The 21,925-nt window shown below is 36.1% G+C and overlaps 1 protein-coding gene and 1 long non-coding RNA gene across 3 annotated transcripts in view; one reads left to right on the forward strand and one right to left on the reverse strand.

Moving 5' to 3' along the window:
• Nucleotides 1–3,963: 3,963 nt before the first annotated feature.
• On the reverse strand, nt 3,964–12,530 carry LOC127507326 (uncharacterized). 2 transcript variants are annotated; one of them, XR_007928324.1, is made up of 3 exons: nt 12,427–12,530; nt 7,482–7,699; nt 3,964–4,706 (listed from the first exon to the last, which is right to left on the reverse strand). It is a non-coding gene; the product is annotated as an uncharacterized LOC127507326 (long non-coding RNA). The 2 variants fall into 2 exon arrangements; XR_007928323.1 differs by lacking the exon at nt 12,427–12,530 and adding an exon at nt 8,391–10,470.
• The window catches only part of fa2h (fatty acid 2-hydroxylase), a 31,722-nt gene continuing 22,313 nt past the window's right edge, over nt 12,517–21,925 (forward strand). Inside the window, exon 1 of the mRNA XM_051884324.1 lies at nt 12,517–12,917. Within this exon, the coding sequence (XP_051740284.1) occupies nt 12,624–12,917 (294 nt within the window). The 5' untranslated portion in view covers nt 12,517–12,623. The remainder of the gene's footprint in view (nt 12,918–21,925) is intronic.

Genomic DNA, 21,925 nt, shown 5'->3' on the forward strand with positions numbered 1-21,925 from the left:
CCTTCTGAAGCGAAGCGATGCGTTTGTCTAAAAAAATATCCATATTTAACAAGTTATGAAGCGCCTTCCGTTTTCAACTTACGAATAAAGTGTAAACTGGCGTCATATCAGTTGAGTGTTTTCCATAAGTTGAATAGGGAAGGTGTAGGTCGTAGCGTAAGCGTTTTGAACTGCGAGAGTTTTACACTTTCTTCGTAAGTTGAATACGGAAGGCCGTCTGGCGGAAGCTAGATATTTTACTTCGTAACTTGTTAAATATGGATATTTTTTCTACACAAACACATCGCTTCAGAAGGCCTTTATTAAAGGATTAGTTCACTTTCATATAAAATTTTCCTGACGATTTACTCGTCATGTCATCCAAGATGTTCATGTCTTTCTTTCTTCAGTCGAGAAGAAATTAAGGTTTTTGATGAAAACATTCCAGGATTATTCTCCTTATAGTGGACTTCAATGGTCTCAAATGGTTAAAGGTCAAAATGATAGTTTCAGTGCAGCTTCAAAGGGCTTTAAACGATACCAGACGAGGAATAAGGGTCTTATCTAGCGAAACGATCGGTCATTTTCGAAAATGTATATGCTTTATATAAACAAATGATCGCCTTCCAAGTGCTTCCGCCAAAACCTTACTTTCGTATTCTTCAAAAAGCTTACACTGTATGTCCTACGCCTTCCCTATTCAACGTACGGAAAAAATGTAACTGGCGCTGCGTTCGTTCTGTAAGTAGAAAGCAGCGTAAGCTTTTTGAAGAACATGAAAGTACGGTTTTGGCGGAAGCATTTGGAAGGCGGTCATTTGTTTATATAAAGCATATACATTTACATATTTTTCGAAAATGACCGATCGTTTCGCTAGATAAGACCCTTATTCCTCGTCTGGTATCGTTTGAAGCCCTCTGAAGCTGCACTGAAACTATAATTTTGACCTTCAACCGTTTGGAGGCCACTGAAGTCCATTATAAGGAGAATAATCCTAGAATGTTTTCATCAAAAACCTTAATTTCTTTTTGACTGAAGAAAGAAAGACATGGACATCTTGGATGACATGGGGGTGAGTAAATTATCAGGAAAATTTTATATGAAAGTGAACTAATCCTTTAACCCCCCCCCGGAGCCGTGTGGAATATGTTTATGATGGATGGCTGTGGATGGAGGCACTTTCTTCAACTCATTGATCCTCGCTCACTGCCATTATAAAGCTCGGATGCGTCAGGATATTTATTAATATTTCTCCGATTGTGTTCATCAGATAGAAGAAAGTCATATACACCTAGGATGGCTTGAGGGTGCAAGCTTGGTGTAATTTTCATTTGAAAATGAACTAATCCTTTAAAACAACATTTTGTGGCCCAGTACCTAGTACACAACTTTGTTTACAGGCAGACTAGTAAAAAGTGCACACTGACTCTCAAAAGCTGCATGAGGCCAGCCAATCAGATCAGAGCTAGTGATTTTGGTAAGTGGTATGCATATTTTTTAAACTCAAACTTGACTGTTTTGAAGATTTGTTTATTTATAGCATCAGTTCTTTAGCCTCAGAGGTCAACAGCTAATGTAAGAGTGAGACCAAGTCTGAAAGCAAGATAAACTTCCTGCTCAAAATGGACACCTGATTCCCAGCTTCCTGTCCTACAACCTGACTCCCCAGCAGCTCACGTTCAGAAAACATCTTACCCATGAAATTTTCATCACTGCCTGGTTTGTAGCAAAGTCTGCGATGTCCAGTCAGCGGTGAATGATGATGATAACCTCATCTGCCCTTTGTCAGTGGAAAGCCATTGTAACCGTGAGGTGAGCTCAACCTCTTGAAAGGAACAGTTCACCCCAAAATAAAATTTCTCTCATCATTTGTTCACTTTCATGTCGTTACAAACCCATATAGCTTAATTTCTTCTGTGGAGTACCAAAGGAAATGTTTTGAAGAATGTTCATGCTATGTTCTTTCATCCAGTATAATGACAGTGAATGGTCACCAGGGGATTTCAACCTCCAAAAGAACCATATATTCTTAATAATAGTGGATCTTGTGACTTATGCACTGTATTACAAGTCGTCTGAAGCTTTGTGTGGGAAGTAGGGTGAAATATAAGTTGTTTTTCTCTGACCGCTGTAGTCACCATTCACTTTCATAGTTTAGAATTTTGTTAATTTTGTGAATTGGTAAGTTTCGTCAAGACACGAAGAAATATTAAGCTGAGTATCATCTGCATAACAGTGAAAATTAATGCCATGCTTCCTAATAATATCTCCCAAGGGTAGCATGGTGAAAAGCAACGGTCCTAGTACTGAGCCTTGCAGTACTCCATACTGAATTTGTGATCGATATAACACCTTTTCATTTACTACTACAAATTGATACCTGTCAGATAAGAATGATTTGAACCATGCCAATGCAATTCCACTAATGGCAACGTAATTTTCGAGTCTATTCAAAAGAATGTTGTAGTCGATAGTATCAAATGTAGTACTAAGATCCAGTAACACCAATATAGAAATACGACCACGATCGGATGATAAGAGCAAATCATTTGTAACTAATGAGAGCAGTCTCAGTACTATGATACGGTCTAAATCCTGACTGGAAACTAACTTGTAGTTTAGATTTAGATTGTATTTTATATTCATCTATAACAAGATTTTTAATTTATGCAATATTTACACAATAACAATTTTTTGCCTCAATTTTTAGGGCCCGATTGTAATTGCACAATCAATTCTTCTTCTCCAAAATGAATTGCATTTTTGAGGGCCTAAACATGCTCGAAAACTCATGAAACTTTGCACACGCGTCAGAAGTGGTGAAAATTTACGTCTGAAAAGGGTTTCAAAATTAGGTGTGGCAAAATGGCTCGATAGCACCACCTACAAAATTTCAATTAAGCGCCCTTCGCGCTACGTTTCACGTACAGGTATGAAATTCGGCAGACACATGTAACAGCCCAGTACCTACAAAAAAGTCAGATATTTTGGAAGTGAGATATTTAGAATTTTCTCTGCAAAATTTTTGCAGTTTTTGCCATTTCCAGACGTTATTCTTTAACGAACTCCTCCTAGAGCTTTAATCAGATAAACATCATATTTGGTCAGTCTAATCTAAAGGCCTTTGTGACGTTAAATTGCGAAGATCTTGAGTTTTCATTGAAGGGCGTGTCCATGGCGGCCTGACAAAATTTGATGTTTCGCCACACGCTTACATGCATGTCGCCCACTATTCACTGTTTTCCTAAGGCCACCAGGTGGCGGTTGCCCCGGGTGCGAGGGCCCTTTCATCGCTGCTTGAAGCTTTAATTAAAGGGGCTATATGTAAGATTTTTACTTTAATAAAGCATAAAAATACCCCAATATGTTTGCAGATATTTAGGAAACATGCTAAGTTCACCTACTTGTTTCTCAGAAAAACAATACTACAGCCAGATATTCTACTTTGAAATGAATGTCTGTCTTTGTTTTGGTCTGTGCGAAACCGTGTGCTGCCAGTTTATCCAATAGTATTTCGACATCACAGGTTGCCAGTTGGCGGAAAACACCGCGTATTGCAGCCATGGAAACCAGCAAACAAACTGGTCCGAAAATCGCAGATTCTACCTGACCTAAAAAGCCTCTGCATCCATATAAAAATCTCTGAACGATAGCATATTAAAATACAGATACATCAACTCATCAGCTTACAGTGTGTAAGTCTCCTCGGCTTTCATTGTCAATCGCGCTCCCTCTTGTTGCGTGTCCTCAAGCTGGCCACCCGCGTCTTTGAAGGAGGGGGCGGGGCAAACAATATTTGGACTGCAGTACCTATTTCGACCACTGGGTGTCATTCCTACATAGAGCCCCTTTAAGTATTGTTTCCTTTCTGTTATCTAAACTATTCTTAACAGTTCAGCAGTGGCTAATCTTGAATACTTTGTGCAAGTAATCTGAAGCTGAGTTAATGATTATTTGTGCTCAATCATGTGAACGCCACTCAACTTTTGAAATCATAGGTGTTTTATTATTGAAAGGTTAATCAAAAGCAGATCAGTAAATTCACAATGTTGTCACACACTAGCTGTGTACATCAGTTTTAGTTTCAGCACGGTAATACACACCGGTACCTAAGTTTCCATCACACCTCTTTGAGAGAGAAGGAACCTTGGGCCCCCTGTCCCACACAGAAACAAACAAACAGATGAATAAATAAACAAACAAATAGCTGTGTCGTATTTCCACCCTGATGAGGACTTTCCGCTGGTTTAATTACAGATAGAAGCACACAAAACTGTTTGACCCTACTGGAATTTCATAGATTTCACAATTGGAGTTCAATAAGTGCAAACAATCCAGAAAAAAAAAACATATAAAAACTCTTGTGTCATTATGAAATGTAAGATATGTAGAGTTCCAGCACTCGCAGGGCACCTAAAGATCTGCTTGACTTCTTCCCACCAAAACCAGATTTGTTGCATGTTACATCCTCCCAACAAAAGAATCCAACAAGATTGTAGAACGTGATGTCTTGGTCCCTCACTTTAAGTCTTCTGTGTGGAGTGAGGTCTGGCTCCATTTCCCCAATTTGTAAACTCCCACAGGGCTGAAGTTGTTGGGAGGTTTTGGAGAAACTGGATGCTTAACTCACTCTTTTAATATTGTTACTACGTCTACGTCGAAAACAGGCAGGTAAGCATCGCTTCTCCGATTTGATTGTAGGTGAGCTGGGAGGAGAGGCCTGTTTTCTGTAGAACAGAAACACAGAAGGTAAATATCAAATATATCATACATCATACATTTTATTTCATACAACAGTTTCTGATGAGAACAAACAGCACAGGGACTGTTCAGTATTTTCATCACTCCGCTTGTCCGTTTGCAAGCTCCTGACAGACTAGATATTACGCCAGTAGGTGGCGACAGGTGTTTAAATCATTCATTTGTTCAAAATGCCGGCTGCATCCGAAATTGCTTACTTCCCTACTTTATAGTAGGCAAAAAAAGTAGGCCTATTTGACAAAGAAGTATGTTCAAATTCTTAGTACTTATAAAAGATTAAGCAAAATTACCCTGATGACCTACTGCTCCCGGGGAGATTCTGAAGTGTGCATTTGATGGACAGTTTACTATCCCATAAGGCCATGGGAGAAGATGGCAGTGATGCGACACAACTGATGCTGGTGGGTCAACTCACACTAACAACATGACGAATGTAGTATGCAGTGTTGGGAAGGTTACTTTGGAAATGTAATAGGTTACAGATTACAAGTTACCCTATTTAAAATGTAATAAGTATAGTGTAACCTTTTCAATTACTTTATTAAAGTAATGTAACTGATTACATTTGATTACTTTTTGATTACTTTTCTAAATTTCTAACGAATGTTTTCAGCTGTTAATCATTTTCAAACATTTAAACCAGGCACGGTTAACCTTACAGTAGTACTCAACACTGATTACTGTCAGTCTTTCAAAATCCTTCATCACATGAATTAAGATTATAATAATTTAATTTTAAAGCACACCCACCACAAAATCAGACGTTAAAACCTCTTTTTACTTTGAGATCAATCTGAGGTTAAAATCATAACAAGAAATAGTTTAATAGCTATAATACTGTTTTTGAAATAAAATCTTTGCATAGCTGTCACAGGAAACACTGGCATCTAAATGCTTTGGAAAAAAAACAGTTAATCTTAAAAAAAGAAAAAAATAAGAAATAAAACAGTTATCAAATAAGCATGTGTCCTATCATGTGTCCTAATCTCCTGAAACATTGGTGTCTGGCAATTTGGGAAAGAAATCAATCAAATCTGTATGTGCATGAAAATATTCAGATGTAACCTCTTTGTAATGATGAACATTTTAACTGTAATTTAATTACACATTTTTTCTCAGTAAATTGTAACAGATTACACTTACATTTATTTTGTAATTAAATTCCGTAATTCCGTAACTAGTTACTCCCCAACACTGTATGTGCGGATCTATATTATTATACTATATAGAACGTATTTTTTTAGCAGTTGCGAAGTAACTACTTATTCAAAATAAGTACCTACTCAAGTATGTGATTTTGGATGCAGCCATTAATTCGTTCAAAACACAGATTCATTCAGAAACTAAGCATGTCTTTATGAATGAGTCACTGAATCATTTACTCAACCCATTCGTTAGCTCCTAAACAAAGGCTGCGTTCCAGTTTTTTTTTTTTTTATGCCCTTCCCTCGCTAACTTCCCTCAGTCTCGTTGACTCGGATGTACGTCATTGCTTACGATGCATGAGTGCCCACTACTGGCGGAACCTTTGCAATGGGCTGAATTTGAATGTCCTAAGCCCTTGATCACTTGGAATCCACTATGGAGTTGATTTATTATTTACATTTTTTTTTATTACGAAACTGTTTAATGCAGCATTCTATATGTATATATATAGGTGTGTTTAGGTTGTTTCAAATGTTTAAAAAACTAATTAATATATCATAGAGTTGTTTGTGGTGGGTGTAAATTAAACGCGGTCTGCAGTGGCGTCACAATCGTGTTGCATTGTGGTATATGGAGCCGCCTGAAGTGTACATATGAAGTAGACTCGCTCCCTCTGTCAAAATCGAGGGGTCGAGGGTCTTTCCATATAAACTTCACTCGTCCACTTCATGAAGTGGAACGCACTTCAAAATGGCAGCAGGGATTCCCCCGAAGGGAAGTGCTTAGGGAAGTTTGCGAGTGTGTGTCTAAAAGCGAAGTGGAACGCCAGGGTTGCCAGGTTTTCACAACAAAACTCGCCCAATTGCTACTCAAAATTAGCCCAATCGTGTTTCAGGGGGGTCCCACAGAAAAATTACTGTGTGTAGGAGGTTAAAATTACGCGTTTAGGGAGGTAAAATCTGGGTTTTTGGCGGGTTCCCCTGGTAAAATTTGCATTCCAGGGGCTAAATATCATGTTATTTGGGGTCACTTCAACCCTCTGACATGAAAAACAACCCACGGCAACAGTGTAAAAGTATCCCAATTCTGCGGGAAAACCGTGGACTTGGCAACACTATGGAATGTAACCAAGTATTTATTCAGGAGTGAAACATGTTTGAATCACACAATTAGCCGATTCGTTCACAAACGATGAACAATATGGCTTAACTGTGGCTTCATTTGGAACTAACTGGCAAATTATGCAGCAAATGAATTATTAAGTTTAATTATTAATTACTGTAAAAAACTGAAAATATATAAATATAGTTATATAGTACATATAGCCTATATGATAAAATTCTGTAATCATCAATTTTCTTTCTTGAAAAAAATGTACATAATTATATTTATAAATATTTCTATTATATTTATTTATTTATTCATATAATTGTTGGACCGTAGTCACCATTCACTTTTCTGCTAAACAACTCTTTTGTGTGTGTGTGTGTTCCATAGATGAAAGAAGGTCATATGAGTTTGGAACTACATGAAGATAACAGATGTTAACTATAAGAGACCCTAATATTATGAATGTTTGGGAATGTAAGCCTCACCTGGCGGCTGCAGCAGCGGCTGCTGCTTCTTTATTGCGTAGCTGCCGCATTATACGCAACATGCGACAAATCTGACGCAGTGTCATCTTCGGAGCGTGGTAGGCCAGACGTGGGCGAGGGGCCCCTCTGGGCCCTCTGTAACTGAAAAGGGACATGTAATCGCCACCATGCCCTCTCCCAAAGAGCTGAACGCTGCTGCTGCCATAACATGATGCACACTGGAAGAACAACATGAACAAAGATATAGAATTATATTGCGTGAAATCGGCATTTGGAGACCTTTTCTATGAATTAACCAGTTGATAACAAATCTTTCACCAAGCTACTGGATTCAAACCAAGAACACGATTAATTAACTACATCCTAAGAAACTAAAGCCCTCACACACACAGACTCTATACAACAAACTTGAAGACACACAGATTCTTTTACTTGACACCTGATCGGCCCAGAGCACAGACATGATACATCCACACCAATAGTGCTGACAGAACATGACCCAGTCTAGAACAAAGAATGCTCAAACTATCTGAACTGAGAATAAGATTCATCATGTTAAGTGATCCAAGGCGTGTCTTTTATTTCACTAGTATCACCACCACAGACACTACTGTATTAAATAGCAATCCATTTTTAAATTCTCAACCTCTTTTAACCCTCTTCTCAAAAAAGGTGAACATCTAAGTCATAAATGTGTCTAAAATCAAAATCTACCTTATAAATATCACCAAAATAATAAAAAAAATTGGTAAATAAAATAAAATAAATACTTTTTGGTGTGCAGCATGAGCCCTAAATTGTTATTTCTGTCTGGACCATATTGAAATCCAACCATGTGTGAAGTTATCAAAAGTAAATAATCAACTCATCTAAACTCAAAAAGAGCATTCTTATTCTCCAAGTACTCACCGGTACAACAGTTGCCATGGTAACCAACTAAGTTCAGGTCGTCCTAGGGATGCTGCAGAATTATGCGTACAATTTTGCATGCTTTGACTGAGCATAGAACTCTTATACCTGTTGTGCCGCAAGATGTGACCAATCACAGGGGACCCGACGGTCCAGTTCCGCCCTGTGAACCTGACATCACCAAGTGATGTCACTCCGCCACTGCCCTGAACTGGACACAACAATGGGCAGAGGGTGTCTCGCGTTTCAGGTCCTCGGCAGCAGTGACATGCAGTTAATTATCACGCTACCTTTTGTCTCTGGTGGGTAAATTTAGAATCTCGTAGGAGGGAACAAAGAAGCTTTCTAAGAACAACGAGGGCTGTGAATTGGTCGACGTGCTCCTGGGAGAGAAGCTTTGTGTAGCCTACAAACATAAATTAAAGCAACTCATGCTTTACTGGCAATGAGGCTGCTATAGGATGACAATGGCTCATGGGTTATGTGTTTGTTTATTAGTGTATCTCATAGATGGATATTTGAATTTAGTGGAATTAAAAAAATACATGACAATTATTATCAAGGTTAATGAATAAAAGGCGTTCATCATTGAGTTCATGTATAGTAGCATCTTTCATACAATGAAGTTCAAAGTGCTTCATATGTCAAAGTATTAAAAAAAAGAAAAAAGAACATAAAAATAACAACAATCATAAATTTTTGAATAAATAAAAAATCAAATAAAAACAACACAAACAAATAATAAATAAATACATTTAATCTATGATTTTAATCACATTTTGACAGACAGTAAATAAATGGAAAAGCAAATGGAATTAATTCATTAAAAAAAAACTTAAATTTTTTAACAAATTAGAAATTGGAAAGCCAAATAAAAATGGTACAAACAAACAATAAATAAATACATTTAAAACTGTGATTTTAAACACATTTTGACGGACCGTAAATAAATGGATAAGCAAATGGAATTAATTCATTTAAAAAGCTTTAATTTGTGAACAAATTAGAAATTGAAAAGGCAAATAAAAATGGAACAAACAAACAATAAATGAAAACAAACAAACAAACAAATAAATAAGATTTGGATTACATATACAGACAAAAAGCAATGGAATGGAATAGAATGGCATAATAAAGCTAAATTAATCAAAAACTAAAAGATCTTCAGAAGCTTTTTAAAAATGTGAATATTTTGAGCTTGTCTAACTTAAATTGGTGAAATTTTTTTACAGATTTTTTGACATAATGCCTTTTTGAAAAGTAGGTTCACCTGCTTATTGTGATTCTTTACATTGTATGGTGATAAAATGAACGAACGAGCGAACGAACGAATCAATCAATCAATCAATAATTTGCATTACATTTAAAAAAGCAAATACATCGAAAAGCAAATAAAAATGACATAAAATACAATGGCATAAAGCAGGCATATATTAATCAAAAACAAACATTTTAATTGTATGAAACTTTACAGAACTGTGGGACATCAAGCTTTTTTTGAAAAGCAGGTTCACCTGCTTACAGTGTGATTCTTTATATTGTATTGTTTTAAACAAACAAACAAACAAATAAATACATTTAAAACTACAATTTGGATCACATTTTAAAATTGTATTAGTATTAGTGCATTCAATGGTTAGTTCACCCAAAAATGGCAGAAATGTTCTTACTCACCCTCATGTTGTTCCAAACCAGTAAGACCTTCATTCATCTTCGGAACACAAATTAAGATATTTTTGATGAAATCCACAAGGTTTCTGATCCCCAATATAAAGCAACGTAATTGCCACTTTCAAGGCCCAGAAAGGTACTAAAGACATATTTAAAACAGTTCATGTGACTACAGTGGTGCTACCTTAAATGAAAATACTGCAAAAACAAAACAAAAATAACTGATATATTCAACCATTTCTTCTCTCCCCTGTCATTCTCCTACGCTGTTTACATTGTAAACACCCTGCAATGCTTCCAGGTTCTACGTCAGAATGCCGACTCAGTATTGGCCGGCACCTGGGTCAGCATAAGGACTATTTTAACGATGTCTTTACTACCTTTCTGGGCCTTGAATGACGGTATTATGTTGCTTTTTAGTGGGGATCAGGAACCTCTCAGATTTCCTCAAAAATATCTTAATTTGTGCTCCGAAGATGAACGAAGGTCTTACGGGTGTGGAACGACATGAGGGTGAGTAATTAATGACAGAAAAAATCATTTTTGGGTGAACTAACCCTTTCAGTACATTAAAATCCATTAAAAGGACCTTAAAATCAATTCTGTACATTCAAGGCAGCTAATTCAAATAAACTGTGTAATGTGGACTCTCTTGGATTCATGATTTAATTTCTTAGCATCCACCATTGAAAATGAAAAGCGAGGTCTTAGAAACACTTTGCTGCCTTTAACTGTCAGTTGTCTCATGAAAACCAATCATCACCTTCAAAAACCTCAAGACAGGCCTTACCAGCTTTGCATGATGTAGCAGGTCACACAGAAACCACTTTCAATAGCCTATTCAAACCTAGACATATTTATCTGCAACCTTCAAATGTGACTGAAAAGTATTGTTGAATTATTCAGAAATCATCGTGATAATATTTCCAACCCTACCATAATCTTAAATTAAATCTCTAGAAAAACTAATAATTGTTTGGAAAAGCAAAACAGGCGTTATTTTTGTATATTATTTGATCAAACAATACGGAACAAAGCTCTCTGAACTCTCCCCCTCTCTTTATCTTCTCCCATGCTATAAATTTGTTTAGTTCAATGCCATAAAATATGGAGCTGCAATAAATCTCTAAGTAACCACCAGTGCAAATTTCAACAGCCACTAAATGTCCTTCCTGTTTAATTGCTCCTCCCATTATTCTGTCGCCCTTAAATCAGTCTACAGTACATACATCACCACTGATATCTCCATACTCCACCTGTTAATACTTAGAATTCATGAAACACAACACATGAAGAACATTTGATTCCAAATATTAGCCTATTATAACTGTATTTATAATTTTACAAACTATTTAAGTCTTTAGACAATGCTTTACATGCAATAGCTAGTAGATTAAATATTATGTACGATGTTCTTGCAATTTACTACATCCTTTGTAGGAAAATAAACATGGAAAATGTTGAGCATGTTTGTGAAACCTGTTTATTTACTTTGCAATACTGCCACCCTGAGACGAAACTGTGATAAACTCCAATAAAACCTAAACTGGGCCCAAACCCTGAAAGTATAATGGGAAAACCCCTTTATTATTAATATTTTTATCATTATTATTTTAATTTTAGGTTTTATAAGGTACTGATGGCAAAAACTAGTTATGAAAGGATTTAGATTAATCAAAAGATTAGTAGAACAGCGTGACCAGATTGACTTTCGTTAATCAATCACAGTTTTGTGTGTATATGTTCGTTTTTAATTTCGTATTTAGTTGATGTCAGTCATCATTCATCTGTTTGTTCAACTGATGTGTGCTCGTATGACATCAGGACGCTATTAAAAGTGGCTCGTGGCTGTATGCAAGTAAAAACAAATCTCATTATATATTGTTAGCCTATAGTGAAAGAGAGAGAGAGAGAGAAAAAAAAAAACGATTTATAGATCGGCTAAATCGCTGATGTGCTGAAAATTTCCTAGTTTTAGCTGGTTTATGCTAGTGACCAGGCTGAACAATTCAGCCAGATGACCAAGATGGGAAAACAGCAGCGCTTTTTGTCAGCTCAAATTAAAATTAAATAGGCCTATTAAAAAAAATGTCTCACTGATTAAGTCACGTCTCACTGTGCCATAAAACTGTATTTACAGCCTATCTAAAGTCGCGCCCTGTGTGCAAACAAAACGACACCAACAACGCCCACAAGGAGGAAGTATAATGAGCAAGTATCGATTGTTTACGTGAGGAGCCAACTTTTGGCATAAATGTAATTTAGAATAAAAACAAAACAAAACAAACTTTAGTGTGAGGAATAAACTAGAACAAACGACACGACACAACACAACACACAGTATTAAAACGTTTGCCACACTTACAGGGCGCGCAACAGGTGCTCAGATCTGCAGTGACTACGTCATGAATTATTAATGAGATGCTTAATGAGCAGGCCGGCTATGAACTCTGCCCAGGCTCGAAGTCGAAAGTCAGTAGTTAGTCCACAGTCGCTGGAGAAATTCAGTGGGGGTCCCACCTGCGTGCCTACCTTTCTCTATCCTCTTGTGGACACCCCTAAATGAATAATAAAATGTCGCCTTCGGTGTCCCCTCGCTTTTTTTCTGAAAAGGAGGTAGCCAAACATTGCACTAAGGATTCCTGCTGGGTGTTGTTAGGGACGCGCGTGTACGATGTGACAGGGTTCCTTCGAATGCACCCGGGCGGAGAGGCGCTCATTCTCCGCCGGTCTGGCAAGGACATCAGCGGGGAGATCGAAGGACCCCCACACCGCCACTCGGAGAACGCCCGGAGGTGGATGGAGCAGTACTACATCGGTGAACTCGACAGAGACAGCACAGAAGAAGATAAGGAGGTAAGTCCCGAAATAGCAACAGAAAGTCACTCAAATAGTTACAAGCACTATTTATGAGGAAGTTTAACGAGGTCACATTTTAAGATGTCAGGAACTAAGTTACGCTACTCCACACAAACAACTCAGAAAAGCGACTTCAGAAGAAAGTTTGGTCCGTTAGGATTTTTAATAGCGATGTCAGATTCGAGAAACTTTTTTTGAGTCGGATCTTTTCAATGAATCTGTGGAAATCAACGAGTCATCAACTCATCGTTGAACCGAGAAATAAAACATACTGGAAATATATTTACGACTTAATTGCCTGGCCGTTTTATCCACACCCTTACGAATCGGGATTGTTTTTTATAAATATCATTTTATTCTCATAATATTACAAAAAATTGAAAGTCTTAGCCGAGAAAATCTAATAAAAAGTGCACGGTTTTAGAACAAATCGCATACCACGCCGTTATGCGAGGGAACGCGTGATGACGCAATTAACGTCAGGACGTAAAATAATCACCATATCGATTTTTTTATTTTTTAAATTAACGATTTAGTAAATTTAAGGAATTTTTTTTTTTTTTTTAATATTTGAAAAAAATCGTCTTATCATAGTCGTGATATTTGTGCGTCGTGTAAGCAGGTGGATATTCCACTGAGGGCTCTTATTAGATAAACAAGCTTTCTGTCCCTGCTTGCCTCTCTTCTGTCACTCCCTAAGGAACAAGGTGGGGGTGGGAGGAAGGGGGGACCAGGTATCTCACCTTGCAGTTCCAGCTTTATGTATTATTCTCATTTTTATATCTTGTCATATGAAAAAACTGTAGGTTGCCAATCTTTTATTGGCACTTTGCCTTTAATAAACACATTGATATGAGGTATGTACTGACTAAAAGCTCAAAGTGTAGAAGAAGGGTGGATATTTCAGAAAGCAGGAGGTGTAAATGAGTATGTGTGTGTGTGACAATCAAACCGGTCTGTCTTGTCTAAGCGGTGGCATATACTCAGACGTGACCCACAACACAATAGCTGAGAAGGAAAATTTCCACGCCACTTCAGGTTTCATGAAGTACTGTCAGCATTTGAGAGGGTTCACTTGAAGTGTCATTGTAATTAATGGTTACTTTACACATCTACGTGCGTTTCTGAATGAAATTAAGCTTGACTTTGTTTTTGGCATCTTGGACCATTTCAACTGTACATGCACATCAAAAAAGGGAGTGTTAAAAGCTGTTATCAGACATTTCAATTTAATTGCTTCCGTTTATATCTGTTTATTCATAATAAATTCATGACAAATTCACTGTATACGTTGTTCAGTTTTAATTTTATTGCAGATTGTTAAGAAGAGCCCTTTATAGTATAAATTTTCAGGGTTCGTACATTCAAAACCTCTAAATATCCTTGCCGAAAACATATTAAGGAAAAAATATAAAATAATTTAAAATGAGGCCTGGAAAAGTCATTGAAATGACTAAAATTTAGAAACATCTTGGCATGTCAATCAAGACATTTTTAAAATCCTTATCCAGTCAACAACCAGAAAAGTCATGCAAATTAATTTGTCAAAAAGAACATATTTCTGAACCAAAGGCTTTGAAGAAGAGCTGATGTAACTCATTATTGCTAAACCTCCAATGCTGTAATCACTTAGCATGTTTGTTGTAAAGCAGGAGTGTGTTTGTGTGCAATATATTGAATAAGTGTGTGCATTTATGAGGATTGCGCGGATTTGAGCCCTTCTGACACATTGCCCACATTTGATGCTGAATTTAACTTTGAGTCATCCGTCCTGAAACATGCTAAAGTCCTTTTTTTAGCATCTATGATTGCAGTGTAAACACAGTAGTCGGATCCTTTTAAAAGTTTGAGGACTTGACTCCCACTCAATAAGGGCTCAGCCTGGGATTGCTAATCCATTTCCACATAGTTTCACAAGTATATTTTAACACCCTCAGGAGATACATACTGCTGTAGAACAAGGTATTTATTTTTAAATTTTTTAATGAGTCATAGTGATTTCAGACGCCAAGAAAGTTTTTATCTGAAGATTTTATCTCAAAAATCAGCTAAAGTTTACTGAGTTACCAGTGGTTGTAAAGTATTTGTTTGTGTCCCAGTTTTTTTTTCCTTTCCCCAATGCAAAATGTCAAAAACGAACAAAAGTGACATTGTCTCATGGTATTATCTCAGGTGATTTGCAATTTTTATTAGGCCTTTGATATCTGATATCAGAGTATGAGTTACCAGTGGCTAGCCTATGGAGTATTTTTCGTTCAGTTCCAGGTGTTTTTATTTTGGATTATTTCATTGCAAAATATCAAAAATATATATTTTTTTTTTCTCAAGGAATTTCTAATTTTTATAGAAATTCTCTATATCTCATATAGACAGTCAAACCAAAATTTATTCAGACACCTTGAACATTTCATTTATTAATACAGTTTATTCACTATAGTTTAAAAAAATGGTAATAAAATATTTCAAGATCTCAGAGTTAAACTGTGTCAGAAAAAATTAATCTTAATTATGTCAGATAACACTTAAGCAAAACATGGTCAGGTCAAAGTATCTGAATAATTTTTGGTCCCAAATTTTTATCAATTTACTAGTAGTCCACTGTATGAAGACTTTTTGGGTATAATATGTCACAGTTTACTTTATTTTGCTATCCTCACTTACATAAATTAACTATAGTGTCCTGCACCCACTAGTAAAAATATACCAAAAATTATATCTAGTGTATGAATAATATATATGAAGACTTCAGATGCAAAAGCCTCTAAGTGCCATATGAAATTTTCTTCTAAAATTAGCATTTTTATCAAGCTCGTATGTTTAGGTTCAGTAATTTCACTTTAATGGCAATTAATAGGTCATTTTCATTGCCATTAAAGTGAAATAACTGAACATAAACATACAAGCTTGATAAAAACGCTCATTTTATAAGAAAATTTAATATATATATATATATATATCAAGAGTGACGATAAAGACATAATTTTACAAGAGATTTTTATTTCAAATACAACGTAAATGCTGTTCTTTTAAACTTTCTATTCATCATATAATTGTGAAAAACAACAACTGATAATAATAAGAAATGTTTCTAGAGCAGCAAATCAGCATATTAGAATGATTTCTGAAGGATCATGTGACACTGAAGACTGGAGTAATGATGCTGCTGTAAATTCAGCTTTGCATCACCACAATAAATTACATTTTACACAACATATTGCATATATAATATATCTTACAAATTTTAACATTTCAAAATCTATTAAAATAGAAAATAGTATTTATGTATATAAATTTATGTATTTATTATAGTATTTATAATAGTATATATTTTACAGTATTACAGTTTTACTGTAATATTATTTACTGTCATTTTTAATTAAATAAATTCCACCTTGGCAAGTATAAGAGACTGTTTTCAAAAACATAAAAAAAAAAAATCATTTTTTGATTTCAGGGCTTCTTTTCCCAAGGAGCACATGTGCTCCTAAAAATGTATCAAATAATGTGTGTGAGATGTGTTTTCCTTAGTAAAGGAATACACAAGACATTTACAAGCAAAATGATTTAATTTATTAGAAATCAAAAGTACAGCAGGTTTTTAAATATTTTTGCTTCAACTTTATTTAATAATTATCTAAATATTTATTCATAATGCAGGACTTTTAATTATAAACAAGCCCGAAAAACACAAACTATTTTGAAATGTATGTTTTTTTTTTTTTTTATCGCCTGCTGCTCATTAAAATCATAACCTTTTGAACTTTAATAATGACATTAGGCTGTATGCGATTTCTGGTTTTCCACTCCCAAATTTAAGACCTCTTAAAATGATAATCAATTTCAAGCCATTGTTTTGTCTCAAGATGCACACCAGTGATATTTTTTTCTAAGGCACATTTATAGAAGCTACTAAAATGCCCTAATTGAACTAACGCCTAATCCTGGCTTAATTTAAGCCCTGTCTGTGAAACCAGGCGTTTATGACTTTAAATTTCATAAAACTGATATATATATTTTTTTTGGGACTTTAAGCACCAGCAGAGACTTTTTTATTCGCATACTTGCTTCTAAATATATTTTACAGTTTCTTCACACATATATTTTTAGTCGCAAATGCGAGTGAAATGCTTGCACTGTTGAGCCCTGGATTTCTTATTGGAACATATGAAATCACTGTGATTTGAGTGATTTTCACCTATGGTAGAGTTTATGTTAAAGACTTATAAAACAGAAGACAGCCCTAAACCAGTGCGATCTACAAAAGTTCTGTAAAGTTTTATCATGCTTATCAAATTTTATTGTTTTTATTACGCACAGCTTTTCAAACAAGCCCCTCCCTGAGATCTCGAGCCCATTGATTGCTGTTTGAAACAAGAGTGACTCATGATATTATTCACATATTTCTATTTAATTCTGAAAAACTGGCTAGACCTGCTATAAATTTTGAAAACTTGGAAGTATTCGTAGTATTAATGGTTATGACATTGCAAGGGCAAACTAAAAGGCCTTAGTCAAGTATCAAAAACAAACGTCCAAGAAAACTGGGGGGATCGTCTGTCTCTCTTGCTTATTGATTGCTCATGAAACCAGCTGGACCTGTTGAGTAGGTGTGGGGACTGTTGTCCATTTGCTCTTATCTAGTGAGGGTATGACTAGGCAGTGACCTGTTATGGGCGTGTTGCCAGTGATGTAATGACAAAATGGTACCAGGCGGTTCCACTTCTTGAGCAAGCAGCATGAATTTGAATAAGGATAATGAGATAAAAGGGTGAATAAAGTGATGCATGAATGTCTAGGTAAATAGTTGTTAGGCTTATATATATATATTGATTGTCCTTTATGAAACAGCTGGCCTTGTGGCTGCGAGTTACCTTGTAACTAGAATGGTAAGATCATAATGGTCATTGTAAAGCATGGTATCACTTCAATTCATAACTCTGTACACAGGTGAAAGTACAAAGGCTTCTTTAGAACCTTTTATTTAAGGCTGTTTTTTGTGGCACATAGTGGTGTCATCTCACGTAGCTTCCACACTCTCACTTCCAAATGCTCTGACACATGCACATTTATATTTATGACTGAAGATTGGATTATTGGTTGTTTTAAAGGGTTAGTTCACCCAAAAACGAAAATAATGTCATTGATTACTCACCCTTATGCCGTTCCACACCCGTAAGACCTTCATTAATCTTCGGAACACAAATTAAGATATTTTTGTTGAAATCCGATGGCTCAGTGAGGCCTGCATAGCCAGCAATGACATTTCCTCTCTCAAGATCCATTAATGTACTAAAAACATATTTAAATCAGTTCATGTGAGTACAGTGGTTCAATATTAATATTATAAAGCGACGAGAATATTTTTGGTGCGCCAAAAAAACAAAATAACAACTTATATGGTGATGGCCGATTTCAAAACACTGCTTCATGAAGCTTCGGAGCGTTATGAATCAGCGTGTCGAATCAGCGGTTCGGAGCGCCAAAGTCACGTGATTTCAGCAGTTTGGCGGTTTGACACGCGATCCGAATCATGATCCGACACGCTGATTCATAACGCTCCGAAGCTTCATGAAGCAGTGTTTTGAAATCGACCATCACTATACAAGTCATTATTTTGTTTTTTGGCGCACCAAAAATATTCTCGTCGCTTTATAATATTAATATTAAACCACTGTACTTACATGAACTGATTTAAATATGTTTTTAGTACATTAATGGATCTTGAGAGAGGAAATGTCATTGCCGGCTATGCAGGCCTCACTGAGCCATTGAATTTCAACAAAAATATCTTAATTTGTGTTCTGTAAGATCTTCGGGTGTAGAACGGTATGAGGGTGAGTAATTAATGACATTATTTTCATTTTTGGCTGAACTAACCCTTTAAGGTTTATTTTTGTTTTTCATTACAGAGAAATTCTGCTTTACAGGACTAAATAAGATACAAAGAATTTGATTACCTTACAATTAGGAAAAATACTTTATATACACTTTTTCACTGCAAAATTTCTTAAAGGCACAATATGTAAGATTTTTGGATTAAAATATCCAAAACCCACTAGAACTGTATATTTTGTTGAGTTGTGTACTTACACAAGTACAGTAAGAGCTCTGTAAGTTGTTTATGTTCATTATTATTGTAATGTTATGCACTTTGAGAGAGACATGAGGTGATTATAATGCCGTCTCTTATGACGCTTTGCAGAATCTGCTCTGGTTGTGCGCATTCATGTGTTTTGGAGGAGGTGTGGCTTTAGAGACTCTCTGAAGGGAGGGTGGGATCTAATGCCTTTAAATCTAGCTTGTTATTGTAAGCCTTTCTGAAATTGCCTACCCTACCTTTTAAAGTGTTATTAAATTTTAACTACTTATCATCTAACACTTAAAATACAATATAAAATAACAGGTTGTAAAATGCAAATGCACATGCTCTTTTTTTCCCCTATTTTTACAATTAAATATCCAATATTGACTGATACAATACATTAAATTTCACTAATTTTTACAGCTGTTCTAGTCCAATTGAAACATTTGGTGAACATCTCACCAGGTCAGAGTGAACTAGGTTAGTTGCCTGCTGATGTTTGAGAAGAACGTAAAAGGCAGAGGCATGAATCTCTGGAATTTTTCCTTTCTGAGGATATGAATCTCATTTCTCCTTCAATAGCCTTTTTGTTTTCCATGGCTTCAGCCACAAAGCAGCATGCCAACCTTCAACAAGGGCCATCTTGGTTATGAATGCTCAATACAGTGGAATTCCCTAAAATTCCTTTCATAATATTGTCTCGTGGTTGTGATGGGACCTCATATTGGAGCCGTGTAGTTTGTACTATATTGTAAGTACGCCAATAACCACAAGACTTTAGGATGAATAGGTATCCTCTTGTGTGAGAACTGTTTACTGCGGGCTGCTATGCCGACAGGGACGGCCTCAGTACTTAGTTCCTCCAGTGTCATCAAACCACTTCACTTTGTAACCCTCCATTTTCTTTCCCCAAGGAGATCGTGTCAGACTGGCGAATTACACCTTGGGGAGCACAAGGCATTTGGGAGCCAAAGATCCAGTTGTAGGACATGCATGAAGTTCTCACTGATAGATTATAACGTAGGTCACTGATAGATTATACACAGATGGTTCGGCCACCTTCGGTCCCTAAGGTAACAAAAGTTTGCTTGCTCATTAATTGCATCAAGCTACCGGACGGGCCCCAGGAGAGGAGCATGCTGGGTACAAGAGTTGTAAGCCTGGTGTCACCAGGAGACACCTGTTGCCATGGCTCTGAGTGGAACCCTGGGACCCGAATCTCTCAATGGCTAATGTAGCAAAACATACTATATTGCTATAGGTTGGTTTGAAATGCTTCCTGGAGACCAACTTACTTTGTCAGTAAGTTGATATAAAGAGGGAAATCAGTGCTTATACTAAACACGTATTCAGAAAGGAAGCTATTGCACAGTTGCCTGACTGTGTCAAAGTTCACTATGACACTGAGCCGCACACATGGTTTAGTCTCATGCAGACTAATTGCTTATAATACAATGCATAGATAATCATTGTGTGAACTGAATCAGTGTGATTCATATAAACCCTGTCCGAATTGTGGATTCGCAAAGAAAAAGGGTGTATTGTTCCAATGCTAATACCATGGAAGTTCAGCAGAACTAACCTACACATTATGATAATGATTTGCTGGACAATTTTAAGCATGTAATATTTCGAATAAACTGTATGTTGATCTTCAGTTTGAACATCTGATAGATCTCACAGCTTGAAATCCAAACAATGTGTTAAAAAAAGCTTCTTAAAGATACTAAGATGCTAGACAAAACAAGTTTGACCAGAGAAGGTTATACATTTTGGAACAATCGGGTGGTTTTGTTCAAAGTATCTTTTGTAGGTTCGTTCTTCTGTGACTTTAGTGTTTTTTTTTTATGTAACTTTTGTTATTTCAAGAGTGGTTGACTTCAATGTGCTGATGAAGTTTCTAAAAGGTTCAGCCAGTAGAGAAGAACCTCATTTGTTCAACCTGTTGAACTCTTCAAAAGAGGTACGGAAGAAGGAATGACGCATCTATGTTGGAAAACTGTGTTTTAGGTCATTGATTTCCCCACGCCAGTCCTATAACTTTTCAAAAGCGTTTACCACAATATAATTATTGATTTTATATCTCACCTTATCTCATAAGATACATAAATGCATTGTATAATTGTTCGTTGTAGAGAACATGAAGCTGAGATCTTCCTCTTTTAATGAAAAGGCAGACCCTTTTTTTGTCTGCTTGGGGAATATTTGGTAAGGTTGAGTTTTAAACTTTAAACTACAGGCATGCAGGGGTGTCACTATACCACATTTTTTAGTAGTCATTGGTAGCAACTACACTATTAAAATTTTACGATTTTTGATACCAATTTCATAGCAAAAGCAAATATGCGATTAAACACATTTGTGTATTTAAAAAGTTCAATATAAATAATAAACCGTTACACTTTATACATTGGACTTTGTACCAAAGTCCCACTATTTTGACTTCATTAACACAAAAGTAATCTCAAAATTGGAAAAGAAGTGTCCACGGTGCACACATAGCAAAATGATAGTGAGTTTTGTATCTGTGAACTTCAGACATGCTAATCCTGTATTCCTAATCTCCTCGCTGATGCTCTTCCTGGATTGAAGGTCTTTACATGTGAGACTGCTCTTGATCACTGAACTCTGTACGATAGGACAAGCTTATGTGTGCAGACCTGCAAATGATTTGTTTGAAGGGAGGGACCTGAAAAAACTCTGTTATTGCATGTAAATTTATGGCCTTCTTTTACAAGCGAACAGCCTTCACATTTACCCTTTTCATGCTTTTTTTTTACCCTTTGCACTATGCAAATACAAACACTTTTCCTGGTTTAGGTAATATAGTTTAAAATAGTTTTTTATAAAAATAGTTTTGTCATAATTAGATGAGAATTGCCTGGTGTTCGAACTGATCATGCTGAATAGTCACAGCAACCTT

Source organism: Ctenopharyngodon idella, chromosome 24 (assembly GCF_019924925.1).
Source record: "Ctenopharyngodon idella isolate HZGC_01 chromosome 24, HZGC01, whole genome shotgun sequence".
Lineage (NCBI taxonomy): Eukaryota > Metazoa > Chordata > Actinopteri > Cypriniformes > Xenocyprididae > Ctenopharyngodon > Ctenopharyngodon idella.